Source organism: Solea solea, chromosome 9 (genome assembly GCF_958295425.1).
Source record: "Solea solea chromosome 9, fSolSol10.1, whole genome shotgun sequence".
In the NCBI taxonomy this organism is placed as follows: Eukaryota; Metazoa; Chordata; class Actinopteri; order Pleuronectiformes; family Soleidae; genus Solea; species Solea solea.
Window position 1 is genome coordinate 18,732,848 of NC_081142.1, and position 14,665 is coordinate 18,747,512.

Genomic DNA, 14,665 nt, shown 5'->3' on the forward strand with positions numbered 1-14,665 from the left:
AATCTTAGTCCCACACAATCCCAACCAAATCTTAGCTCTAGACTTAACCAGTTCCTCAGAGGTGGAACCAGTAGACCTCATGCTGGACCTGACAAGGTCAACATTTATGCCAGAAAAGGTAACAAATACAATTACACACTTACACATATTTTTAATGCTGTCCCAGTGAGGACATTCAGACACATAATGCTTTATCTAGCCCTTTACCAAAACCTAAAACATCACAACTAAATGCCTAAACCTAATCCTTAATCTAACCCTGACAACCCAACCCTAAAACCAGGTCGTAACACCAGCCAAAAGGTCCTCATATTTTACGGATTATACAGTTTTTTGCTCTTCACAAAGATATACATACAAATACACACACACTCGCACACTACAGTACATTTGTGTGTGTGGAGTAGGAATGACGTTCTGCTATATTACTGGCTTCCTGGAATTTAGGGGTGTGGCTAATATTTGACAGAGTGTGTGTGTGTGTGTGTGTGTGTGTGTGTGAGTGTGAGACAGAGAGTGAGGTGTAGGGTTACAGCTCCAATAAAAGGGAGAGATAGAGAGAGAGAGAGAGAGAGAGAGAAACAAAGATAGAGAGAGAGAAAGAGAGAGACAGAGGGTGGGTGGAGGTAGGTTGAGAAAAAAAAGAGAGAGTGAATAATGCACTAAGTGAGAGAGACAAGAAAAGAGAGTTAGACTTGAAGCGCCATCACAGATGTAGGTGGGAGAGGAGGAGAACGAGAAGAGTTGCTCAGTGATCCTTCCAACCATCCACCTACCTCAGATGCTCTCTCCCTCGCCTGCATCCGTTCACCTCCCTCCTTTCATCCATCCAGCCGTCCATCCCTCCCGCCCGTCTTCCTTCCATATTTAATGGGAGCGCGCGCAGTGACAGAGAGGAGATTGACTGGTCATCTCCGAGGAATCAGAGGGAAGGAGGGAGGGAGGGAGAGAGAGAAGAAGGACGAGGTGGGGTGGAGAAAGAAAGGGAGAAGGAGTGAACTCCTTTAATAATCAATCCTCATATCCTGTGGTTGCCTGGCCCACGCTCCCTCTCACTCTGTCTCCACTCTGAAAAAGGAGTTGATAGGGAGGAGGAGTTTTTGGACTTCCACAGATGGGGGTGTTGAACAAGTCTCCCGGCTAGAGAGGAGATGGAATGATGGACAAATGGATGGACAACAAGGACAACCGTGCAGATGGACTGACAGGTGGACAGATGTACAAGGACCCTGAAAGACAGACTACTGTTCTAACTTGTAGGCCACTCCGTCTACCTGTGCTGGACTTTTTATCTCCTCCTCCAGCTCCTCCTCCTCCTCCTCCTCCTCCTCATCTCTTGATCTGACAGCTGCTCTCCTGTTCCTGTGGGAGCTGAAGAAGCAAAAAAAAAAAGTGGAAGGCAAATATTATTAAGAGAAAAATGATCAGAGAAGATGGAAATATCAACAAAAGCAACATAATCATCAGAAGACGCCAGTGACGGAGAAGAGGCAAGAGTTGGACTGTATTTCTGAAAGTAACACCAAAGGAAAGACAGAGGGAGCAGAGTGACGGGAGAGAAACTGGAGATGAAGCAGCAGTGGAGAAGCGCTACAACATGAGATCTATCTTGTCCGTCTAAAGGAAGTGCTGACGGCGGAGACGATGAACTACATTTTTGGCAACAACACTTTGTACCCGCGCAGTGCGAGGGTGGGCGGCGGATCCGGGGGTCAAGGGACAGGGCTGGGAGTCAAGCAGAAGTTAGGGCCAAAGCGGGGCTCCTCAGAGGAGCTGCCACCTCACCACACCTCCTCCCCCTCCACCTCCTCTCCTGCCTCCTCCTCACCCTCCACGTCCTCCTCTCGCTGGCAGCAGCTCCTCACGTTCTTCTCTCGAAGGAGTGCCTTCACTGACTGTATCAATGCTAGCCAGGTAACACACATGTCATTCTGTGTGTCTGTGTGTGTGTGTGTGTGTGTGTGTGCGCACACACGCTTTATGCTTGGGGGTGGTAGGGGATCAGGGTGGGAAGCATGTAACTTAACCTGTGTTTTTGTTTGGTGTGTGACTGTGTGTGTACATAGTAGGGGGCTGATCATTACATTAGCAAAGATTATCTAGTTTCAGGTTCTAGGCCAGAGCAGAACGGCAGTCGAGGGCAGCAGGGAAGGTTTTTCAATTTAAGTTGAAGCAGCTCTCGGGTTGTGTCAGAGATTTTTGGTTATGTTGTCATGGAAATAAGCTCAGGCAAAGTGTACAAGACTCAGAGAGCTGGTGTGTTGCCATGGTAATGCCGTCATTTAGCTGAGCAGTCCAGTGCCTGTACTGTATGGGGTCAAAATCTTACCACAGAAAAAGGAAGGTGTGTGACGAACCTGACGTGAGAGGAGCCACTGCCACGTCACAAGTTCATGTGATGTGGATTTATATATGTGGAGCGCCTTTGAATTAAATGCAAAAGACGGGTTGTTTCACGGACTCCAGCTGGGTTTATAGTTTGTGCTAAAAGGTTAGCACAGCTGTAGTTACCCCCATGAGTGACATGTGACTTCTCTGAGATGAATTAGACCTATGAGGATAAAGTGTTGACGGTGATTCCTCATAAATAACATGGGAACTCTCACTGGTTTAATTTAGGTTGCTACGTCATGTCACAAATGCATGAACATGTTAAGTTGTTTTAGGAAAAAATTAATTTTTACTTAAAATAAGTGAGTGATAACACAGGGCTTAATGCCATGGCTTAAATATCATCCTGAACTAGGGGTGGGCGATATGGGCAACAAATAATTACTTGATATGTTTTGGGATTATGATGATAACGATAATTAAAAAAAAAAAAAAAAAAATGTGATTTTAATTGTTTAAGTCATCAATTGTTGCTTACAGATTATATCAATGGACATTAGCTTTCAAGTTAAAATTAAAGACTTATAACTGACAGTGTAAAAACATTGAACTCTGCGTAAACGGGCAGATGCTCTACTGTAAGGTAAATTGTACAAAGTACAAGCAAGACAAAGTAATAAAACAATCTCAAAGACTTGATTGCGGGGGCCGGTGTCTCCATGTTTTCTCCCTATTAGCATAACCGCTGTCAGTGTATTCAGGGAATGTTTGTGTTTCATCGTTTTATGCAAAGTAATTTAAATACTCGATAATGATAATTTAAATATCTTTAAAACAACAATCGTGATATTCTCTTAGATGACATATCTTGCGCACCTCTATCGTGATCTAACCTTTGGTATAAATATGACCAGACCACACTGTGTGCGGAATTAATAGTGAGTAAAGTTTGGTGTGCTTAGGTTTAATCTGGCTTTTACTATGCTGTGTATATTTTAGCATGACACTAGTAGTAAATTACTACTAATTTATTTATTTATTTCCCTATGCCCGTCAGAATTGTTAACTGCAATCTCGTCCTTTATAGTCAAAATGTTTGCGATCCCTTGCTTTACATCACCATTACAATTGCACACACTAAGTCAATAATTCAAAGACATTGGAAGTGTGGCAGCATTTTACAAAAATAGATGGTGATAAAAAAGTCAAATGCAAAGTTTGCCAGCAACAGTTTTAATATCCCAGCTCGACTACAAACATATCATATAAAATGGTAAGCTAACTTGTCTTCGTTATGTTGCTCCGTCCGTTTTGAGTAAATGATCATATCAGAATTGGTGTGACTAGTGACCTAGTGACTAGTCATAGTAGTATGTAAATGAGAATGTGGTGGTCTGTGTGCTTAAGTGAAATCATAATAACGATTCCTATTCATTTGGGCTGGGAGCTCATCGAAAATAAGTTGCAGAACTCTACTAGCAGTTTGATAGAATTGGCTTAGTAATTACCAAAGCAACCCACTAAGGAGCCAGGATGGCTCATGCTACTCACTTCATGAGGGTCTGAACATGGTTTCCCTCTGATGTTGACAGATGATGCAGCCACTGTCTGCGGCAAACAACTTAAAATTGTCCCAAGTGTCACGCAAGACTCGTCTCTTGAAATTCCTTGAAATAATATTTCAGAAACAATGCCGTTGCCACAATAATTGCATTATGCAAATTTCAATAATCCATCAAAGTCCCCTCTGTCTACGCAGATTCTTAAATCCAAAGCACCTCTTCCTTTCAGAAACCAAGGGCTTAGTGTTGTATTTATTATGTTATTTTCATGTGTGTTTTCTCATTCACGTTAGCAAATGTGCTCAAAACTGCACATCACCTGGCCCTGGAAGAATATTTGAGGTCTTGCTTATCAATATTTAATGTGCTGCTCTTTTCTCCGTGAGGAAAAATGGGCCTGAACTCATCAGCCATTAGGAAAGTGCTGCGAAGAACTGATGTGGCCATTATGAAATCCCAGCACAACTCTACCTGCTGATATATGGATTAATCCTTAAAGTGTATTCTCCCATCAGTAAAAGCTTCAGTGCAAGTTATGCTCGAGTCCTGGGCCAACAAATTTGCAAGAATGATTTGGTGACAGACTGTGCTGAGATCGTTGTGATGGAAATAACGAAGAAACACTTACGTATTCTGTAGATTTGGTTTCAGCAGACCTGTTGTTTATGTTATGGAGAGTTTTTTCTTCTCCCTTCTCTTGGGGTCGCCACAGCGGGTGATCTATTTAATTTGGCAGAAATTGTTGACCCCTCCCATTTATCTGGGCTTGGGACCAACACAAGGATTACACTGGATGTGGCTGAGCAATGGGAATTGGGTACCCTTCTCAGGGGTACCCCAGAACATTGACCTGTTGGGGACATAATCATGGGTTCTTTAGTGTGAAGGAATGATGATGCATGTTCCAAATGATTACACACTTTTTGGACAGTGGATGACAAATGGGAGTAATGTCTCTATTGGATTCAAACCTGCATTATTGATTAGAACGGATGGGGCGCCACTCACATCGCTCAGGCCCGCAGCACTTAGTTGTCTGCAGACATACGGCCCATTCCATGAGAAAATTAACTCCTGACACCGTCTTTGCTGTAATCATACCGGTCAGTGTTTTCCCAAGGTGTTGCCAATTCCTGTTTACGGCACTTACTGTGTGACTAATACGTCATAACACAAAACACCAGCTGTAGGACATGTTGACAGAGGAGAGGATTTATTTGGTTGAACACTTGGGTAGTGGGGTGTGCAGTGAGTGTTCGCCTGTAAACATACACACATATGCTTGCAATCATTTGTTAATCTATCATAGAGTGAAAATTATGTCACATATAGAAATCTGCAACCTGTCCACATGGAGAACTTAATCTCACTGGATAGCATTTTGTTATTACTTATTACTCTTTTCAGCTCACAATTCTGTCATTGTCTCAGTGTGACAGTGAGGTGAAGTTGTAGTTTGCATTTCTCCCTTAAAGGAGGCTTTCTTAACATCTGTTGCAAAATGCAGAATTAATGGTGCCTCAAGATCTCAGCGCAGCTTGACATTTCTTATTCATGTGTTGTAAAGCTCCTATTATCTCCACCTGAGTTCATATTATAGCCAAGTATTCAAAGCATTAATGCCACTCTTTTCCATTGTTTTTGCTGTACTTATTTTAAACTTACATTTAAATGCACTGATGGCTGGATTTGGAGCTGCAGGCTGCACACGTCTTGACCAGGTAACGCCACATTTATTAATATCCACATTATGAGAGGAAGGGCAAAGAAATAAAAACATCATATTTACTTAATACAGTTCTGTCAATCGTTGCTATGGCACTGGTTGAATATCTTGTAAAAAGACTAGAGATGAAATAACAACATCTTGCTCGTCAATAGATCTCACCACTCTTAATTAAATGCTACATTTTACAGGTACGTCAAATTTTACTGAAGACACTTTTTACAAATAACTGTTAATTTAATGCAACACAGTTGTGGTGAAAGTAATAAATGCAGGTGTGTTTAACTTGCTAATAAAATGAGTTGATCTACCAATAATGCATAAATTAAATAAATAATTTTGAATAAATGAACCGAAAAGAAAACACTCATCTGACTAAAGCCTGAAGAAGTGAACCTTGAAATTTAACGTCTCTCGGGATGAAAGAAAGACAAACAAAAGTATATACAAACAAAATGTATGCTCAACACTTCACATAAAGGAAAAAATGGCATTGTATAGAGAGCTTTGAAGATGAGATAATTACTTGCGTCTGTGTCACGGCATTAACGAACACGCTTGTCAAAATATCTCGTGACCGATCAGTATAAATTACAATGGTCGGGGAGTCATCGTGCAAATCCGATAGTTGTTGTGCTAGCGCTGGTTTGCCCTCCTTAAATATTCCCTCCCACGTGTTTAGTGCACAGGCAACAAGTTGCGTAAAATAAGAACGCTACTGTTTGCATACACAAACGTGTGGTTAAATTGCAAAATATATTTGCCAGCCTCACTCCTAATGCACCGCCCCTCTCTATGGATTATTGATGAGTGGTAAAGCATAGGTATGAAAGTCATCCTTGCTCTCTGGGAGGAGCACTAAAAGCTTTAAGGAGGTGTTTAGTGGTCAGTAGTGGCAGTGAGGGATGGACCGAGCAGGACAGAAGGGGGAAACGGATAAAGAGAGAGACGCCGGAGGGGAGAATTAGTGATTGATTAGGACGATGAGAGAAATATGATAGCCTGTTAGCTAAAATAAGGTAGTGGGACTATATCATGTGCTTTACTCTTTTGGGTATTAATGCATCCATCAATATAGAGAGCACAAATCAGGTTATCTGACAGACTCATATAGAGAACGTACCAGTCAATTAGTCACTTCGTTAAAATTGGTGAAAGGCTCAACTGTCAGAATTGAGCAGTGGATAATGCTTGTTACAGGTTTAGAGGATAACAGGAGTGTCGAAATGTGTGTTGTGGTTTCTCAGCAAATTAGGGGATAATTTTAAAAGTGAAAATCTCAGGAATAATGTACTGGTCATTTTGAAATTGACAACTTGTGGATGACCCATGGTTTGATCTCTCAGGGTATAAACCTGCTCTCCCCAAGAAGAAGACTTCTTTTCTTCTCCTGCTGCCCAAGTAAACATTCCACTTTACCTCATAAGACACCTCTGCACATGTGTATAATTCTCAAGTTTTTTTGTATTAGGACAGGAGATTAAACCGCAACCGTTGAATCTGACTACACACGTACACAACCAAACTCAATTGCAGATACTGTTGGTACTCCTATAGATCACCTGTTGCTATGTGGGCAGTATGGAATCAACCAAAGTGAAAGTTGTGTTTTGGTGTCTTCACACCATAACTGTGAATTTTTACCTCCCACAGTTTTTACTCACTCTGTAACTTTACATCACCGCCACAGAGAGATGGAGCAGTGCAGGAGTTAGCGAAGTGGAATGGAGGGAGTGTTTTGCTGTGGCGTTTACTTTAATTTAAACGAAAATTATTGTGGGACGTGCAACATACGATGGTGCAGTGTCCAGTTTCAGAAATTGGCTCAGGTAATAGAGGAAGAAAATGAAGTAAATAAAGAGAATTAGTGCTTGTCTCTGTTCTGCCATGTCTGTGCTGTGCTTATACCATATGGGAGTACATTTTGGAGTGACTTGAAGGTTAAAGCCAATGACGTGGAAACATTTACATGTTCGGACTTGTTTGAAACCCTCAAAGCGCCATGAGTAATACTAGTGCTGACTAGTACTGTTCATTCGGTTTAGATATTTTTTATTTTATTTCCCTTCAAATAAATCAATTATATCATAAATAGTCAGCGAACATGAAGCCCCCAATTTTATAACACTTGCTGGTAGTAAAGAGGTGATATCACCAGTGGGAGGAGCAAGTGTTTACAACCTGGACCACAGTTGTCCATGGTAACGTAACCAATGAGCTCTTCCTCTGATGCATGGCCAATACTGCGGGTGGCATCAGCTGCTGTCATGGTGATTCTGCTATTCTGATTACCAAAGGGTGCATGGTGTGTGTTGGTGTTTGTGTTTGTGAGTTAAGGAAAACAGAAGAGGGATTGTGTGCAAATGTTTTCGCTCCTTTTGCTCAATCCACCCAGTCAGTCGTGTGCGCTCAAATAAACCGACAACAGCCGCTCACACGGACATGCACACATCGCGTTTGATGCAGTGAGCGAATTTGATTTTCTTTGAGAATATGCGAGGTGTTGCGTCACCTTCTGTGTGTGGGATGAAGCTTGCATATCAGCTCTCTCTCTCCCACACACACACACACAGTCTTCTACCTCCAGCCTGTTCTCCGTCTATGCTGATTTAATCAGCGCAGATTAGCTGACTACGAGCAATCACTTAATATGACCCACCAACTAATGAGGCTGCACACAATATAATGACAGCTCCTTCTATCCTCCTGTAATTAGTATGAGGTGGTTTGGCACGACTGAAGGCTTGACCTATTCACTGGCACAGCATAAACACTTCATAACTGGATGTTAATGATGATGGTGAATCACGTCTTTGCTCCTGTAGAGAGACGGAGGTTTACTATAACATTGACTGCTGGTGTTGTATTACTAGATTGGTCGTGCAGCCACACAAGCATGTATTACAACCAGTCATTTTGGTAGATCTGATAAAACATAGATTTTAATTAACCTCACTTTTCATCTATGTGTTTTATGTGTATTTGTCAGCAGGGTTATTAAAAAACACTAACTGAAGTGATTTGCGTCAAACATAGTTAAGGGATCTTCACAAAACATGTTGGTGGGTACTTTACTTCTTCACTTTACTAGCGAAATGTAGCCACTGCCTGTATAAACAAACAAATCACTTCTGTGTACAGTGTGGGAATTTTACCGGCCCACACAAAATCTAAACCCTGCTAACTGAGAGAAACTAATTTGACACTGGTTGGAATCTAACAGACATTTGATCATCTATAAAAGTATGTACTACAATTTTAAAACCTCAGTAGCCCAAATAAGTTATGACTTATGCAAACACAAAGATAGGACGATGCGTTGAGCTTATTTTAAATACATACATCAGACTTGTAAGCAGACTGGCAGACAAGGGGACAGATATAGAAACAGGACTTCAAAACACAGGCGGTAGATACACAGGGTATCAACAAGGGAACAAGGACAGATGATCCAACAAGGAACAAAGGAAGCAACCCAGGGTTTATAATAAAAGGCTGATTATCAATTGAGCTCTAGGTGAGAGCTCAGGTGACTGCGAGGCTCATGACAACAGGTGTGTGGATGGGTGGGGCAGACTCGGTGCAAATGTGAACAGAGGAAAAGATTGAAGGCATCTGGTGGGAAAAAGGAGATGTCATCGCCGACATGATGAAAGGTCATGATTTATTACCACCAATGAAGTGGTGGTAATAAATTACCCAAAGGATGGAAGACTAATGAACAACTGCCGCAGTGTTGGAGGTTTGCCTGTTTTAAATCACTGTTGTGTTGCAGCAGTGGTGGCAGCAGCCCCTTGATCTCTGCCAAGCCTCTTAAGGCTCCGAAAACAGTTTTGTCATTTGAGTTGGAGATGAAAACGTGACAATACTACACCTTGATAGAGAGGAAAAAAAACTTATCATACATTGAGACCATATCCATAACAGAAAATGCCATGGGTTATTTCTTTAGACAGACAAGAAAAGAAAGTATTGTACTCTTCATCATCTCCATTACAACAAAAGTTCAAACTGCAGTGTTTCACGTTGTCAGTCTTAATGTTGTCAGTCTGCAATTTTGCATTTGATATCATGATGCTTAAAATCTTTCTGCAACTAATTGTTGATTACTGCTATGCTAGTTTTTTCCTTTCAACATTTTGAATCCAAAATTTTGAAATTTCACCTTGTGAAATATTGTGTTTGACTTATTTTCAGCTCATCAGCCATCTGTGAAGCACTCAACCTGTATGTAAAGTAAAGTTTGATTGATTAATGGACTGACAGTGTTGTTATTGTTACCAGTAAGCATGTATCATGGTCATATGCCATGGCTTGTTGACTTGATGCCTCAAAACATCAGAGTGAGCCCTAATGAAACTGTGAATGTCTTTGTCTCTGTTATACAGTTAGTCCTGACCGTGATTGTACTTCCCCACAAAAAAAGAGAAGGAGAAAAAGAAGGTTGTGTATCTGTCTTTTAACATAGCGTTACTTGTTGGGACTTGAGCTAGGAAACTTGGAGCTGCAAGGTGAAGGAAACAGCAGCAGCTGTGATTCGCACATGCAGCCACATAGTCAGGCAGCTGTTCAGGGAGTGCTTGATTGCTGCTGGCATGATCAAGTTTGCAAGAAGCCAACATCATGATTGGATTGTTTTAAGGACTATCTTCTGTGGCCATTGGTAGGGCTGGGCGATATCTCGTTATTTTAAAATATATCAATATATTTCTGAACGAGATATAACATGGGACAATATCGCTTTTATCAATATAGCTCATTTCGCGTTAAAATGACAAAAGTTTACACCTACTTCTCCTCTCTCTGTGTCCCTACACACACACACACACACTAGGGCGTCGCACCCCCACACTTTTCGTGGTGAGAGGGTTAAACACCCACACTTTTTCTGCAGTTTTTCCTTCATTTTGCACAAACGCCTCACTACAGTTGTTCCATTTCTTTGGCCGCTCCGTTTCTGTGCTTGCTGCGGCTGTGCTTGCGCCCCCCCCTCTCCTGTTGACACCGGCTTCGAGTGTGACCGGCTGATGATTGGCTGTTCTGCCTTAAGTCCCGCCTCTCTTGGTGTGTTAGATATATCGTTCAGCTCGTGCTGAGGAGGTGGGAACTAGCTGGTTCATAGTTCACACACTATAGAGTTTTGACTTATTGGTTTGGTTATATGGAAGCCTGAAGTAGTCAATATTGATAATAAAATATAAGACATTATTTAATTGTCATATCAACAAGCTGTGTTAAATATCTATGTGAAATAATTGAGAAAATTGTTCAAACCCAATTAAGCATTAATTTGCACAGATACAATTTTTATTTTATTAGTCATGTTTGTTTCAATTTTATTAAGTCTAAAAATAAAATAAATAAAATAAAAATTGTAACAGTATTGTATTTTTGAATTAATTACTGTATATTATTGTCATGCAGGAAAGAGATTTTTTCAAGGAGCATTTTATTTCAGTGACCTCACATTTGGCATGTGGCTTAAACTTATAACAGACTGTTTGTTTATTGTTTAAAGGGTTTGCCTCTGGAAAACATTTGATCTAATATGCTATAATGCTTTGGGGGGAAACCCCAATTACATCACAGGAAACATATCGAGATACATATTGAGCATCGCCATTCAGCTAAAATATATTGAGATATGACTTTTAGTCCATATCACCCAGCCCTAGCCATTGGTAGGCATTGTTTTCTCACATGACCTCATGAAACCAAAAGAAATCATTGATGTTTGTGCTGTAAATGGCCCTAATCTTAAGCTTAAGAGACTGAAACACACTTCTTTAAAGCTGCACTGGAGGATCTGAAAATGTATCTGCATGAAATGGCAATGAAACATGATGATTTTTTTGCTGATGTAGAAAATTAAGCTTCCAACAAGTCTCAGGATTCTTCTTATAATTTCTGGCAGGCTGTACATGTGAGAGGTGTAATGCTGCCGGCCACAGTTTGACGTTCTTAATCACAGTTTCAATTTCTTGATCACAGTTCCAGTTCCAAGATTCAGTGGAGACCAAAGAAAGACTAATAATAAGTGAGTCAGCCATGCAGACTTGTTTTTCTCTCTCTCTGTCTCTGTCTCTGTTGAATGCTATGAGAAGGCAATTGTTGTTATGGCCACAACAGCTTGATATGGGGAGGGTGAGAATGGAGGGTGCTGTTTTCTGTGAGGACATGTTTGGGAAAAAACAAAACCCTTTCTATCTGTTTATCATCACAAACATGGGTTATGAGTTAGTGCATCTTTAATTTAAATGTAGATTTTCTGACTCACAAATCCTTGCTCAAATCAAGACAGAATCCCTAAATGAATACTGACTCCTTCTGCCATGTTATTTGTGTGGCTGCTGGTGTGATATATGATAATGAAGATCTCAGGCTGTCTGATCACCAGCTGAATTCATGGAGACTGCAGATCTGCAGTGTAGAGATCATGCTATCTTTTCATACTGTAGACTTTATTGTCACAAGATGCCTGGATATTGTAGATTGTTATTAAGTGCTGCAGTTTTAATAGCAAGTATTTTTTAAAAGATGGACAGTTTTAAGCAGAAATGCCAATTATTCATTGATTCCATGTTCTTAAACATGGGACTATGATGCTTTGTTTTTTGTCAAATCTCTTTTGAGATGTTTGGTGGAAAAAATACTGGGCTGGGCTGATGCTGTTAACATTTTCACACTATTGGAAGGTATTTAGCTAGTTATTAATTGGACTATGCATGCAGGAGTGGACAGCATTTAGAGGAGCATCCTGTTTCCCAGTGAAAGTAAACAAGATGGCACTTCATGTAGATGGATCATGATGGTGCTTAAGTTTTGGAAAGCATTTTTACAGAATGCATTGTCCAGATGAAACCACTTACACACAACACCAGCTTTATGTTTATGGTTTGAATTACATGCAGCATATTTGTGTTCCTATTAGCTTTGCACTTGTGAATGATATAATGCTGAAAACATTGCATAGCTTCAATTAATTCACTCAGTAAGGATAGAGGAACAGTGCTGTTATCATGTTCAATCTCTGTGAGTTCTTGTCTCCCATCAGTGCCTCATGCATGTGTGGACGCTGAGCCCCCCTGCTGGTGACATTTATTATCACAAACATGTCTCCCTACCAGGTAGTGGAGTTGGAAAATCCTGATCATTGATTTTCGTTGAATGTTTCACACATAACATTCACATAACACATAACACCCAGCCATGGTGTTGCGTCCAGTTTATTGGGGGTTTTCTCTTTTGTAGATTTGATCCTCCTTTATTATGCGTGACAGGACAGCAACAGTGTGTTCAGAGGATTTGATATAGTGGACTGAAGGTCAGTGTTGTGAGAGTTCTCTGTAAGGATAAATGGCAGTTTCTTTTGAAATCTGTAGCTATTAATCAACACATTTACATGGCAGAATTGTGTGTGATGGGGTGGCACTCCTTCGCTGAGTCAGTATAACAGGTCAAGAGTAATATGTGTGTGCATGCTCTTTACTGTAATTTATACATCAATTACACTAATTAAGTAGAGTGGAAAAGGTTGGACTCTCAATAATTGAGGATGTTTATTCCTGTATTGTGAAACCTCAGTCAGGACAGTCTGACACAGAACACAACACAGTGATTCAGCTGAACTAATTGATGTGTTTATTAATGTGTTATTTAATGATTTTTCTCAGAGCTGTGTCAGACAGGACTTTTAGTTTGTCATTCATTTAGTGTGGAGATTGTAATCATACAAGGACAGAGATATTATCTGAAATATATTAAATGTTTTTTCTACTGAAAAAAAACTTGCTTTGTTCGTCTTAGATGGCTTATTCCCTATCCTCATTTCATTTCTAACTGTTGTCTTGGAACAACTCTTCACCCCGTCTCTGCATTTTCATTTCATACCCCACCCTCTAGCACTGTATTAGTGCTGGCTTCATTTTGCTCTGTGATGCTAACAGCCTATTCTCCTTGCTCATACTCTCCTGACTGAGCGGTTAGCCTGCAGCACTAGCAGCACTTTCCACAGAGAACACACACACACACACTTACAAACCCACTAACACACTGGGCGGCTATAACAGGCTTTCGTTCCACCACCCTCAACATCATGTCGCTATGCTCTCCACATGGGTGCTGCTTTTTAATGTGGCTCATCTGTCTGTGTTTCTGCCTCACACACTCCCTTATTAGGTTGGTTTGGGGCAAGTTGTCGTATATATTAGCTGACATTATAAAGATATGAATGTGTGTGTGTGTATTTCTCCAGCTAAGCAATAGCAATGGCATTAAATACCAACTCTAGGCAGCCAGAAGCTATAATTGATCTTTTATGCAAACTATTTGATTCCTAGTTATCATTTACAAATAAAACTAGCTTTGCTGTTTTTTTGTACAGGAGTTTTTTGTGTCAAGTTTATACCTACCTGTAAATATACAGTATGAAAACCATCATTTAAATACTAAAAGACACAAGACACTGGTTCAATACCAAACCATGGTGGTATAATCTTATTTTTCTCAAGGTAAATTACAAAACATGTATGCCTGGATTAAATTCATTTTTAAAATTTCAGCAATTTTAGTATTATTCACCAAACAAAATACATCTACACTGTACCTGGAGTCTTTTTTCTGTGTGAATTTGCCATAGACTGTGTAATGTTCATGTTATGTACTGGACACCATAAGACACGAAAAAGCTGGACCTATTAGGATGCACATGCATGTATCCACACCAACACATTCTCACAAGGAAGTAGGCCATCACATAGACACACACACACACAAACTCATGCTGCTTTGAAGAAGAAAGAAGATGACAAAGGTTGATGGAAGGGACTGGCCTCCACCAATCACAGCTCAGTACTGAGTCTCTCGCACACACTGAGGACTGAGTACTGTATCACTGACCCTGGTTGCCTATTGATTAGTCATGCCCGGCTGCTGTCACGTGCAGGAGTCCAGGGAAGTCCCTAATTGGTTAGTCCAGGAAAGAGAGAGAGTGAGAGAGGGAGAGCTGGAGAGAATGGGGCAGACAGTGACAGAGAGAGGCAGCATA

General features: G+C 40.7%; 1 protein-coding gene across 8 annotated transcripts in view; it reads left to right on the forward strand.

The window, feature by feature from the left end:
- LOC131465413 (discs large homolog 1-like protein) overlaps positions 1 to 14,665 on the forward strand; it is a 96,064-nt gene that overhangs the window by 31,213 nt on the left and 50,186 nt on the right. Inside the window, exon 1 of one of the 8 annotated variants that reach the window (XM_058638085.1) lies at positions 578 to 1,914. The exons of the other annotated variants lie outside the window; for them this stretch is intronic. Within the exon in view, the coding sequence (XP_058494068.1) occupies positions 1,645 to 1,914 (270 nt within the window). The 5' untranslated portion in view covers positions 578 to 1,644. Of the gene's footprint in view, positions 1 to 577; positions 1,915 to 14,665 lie in introns of those variants that run through there. 8 annotated transcript variants of the gene reach the window in all.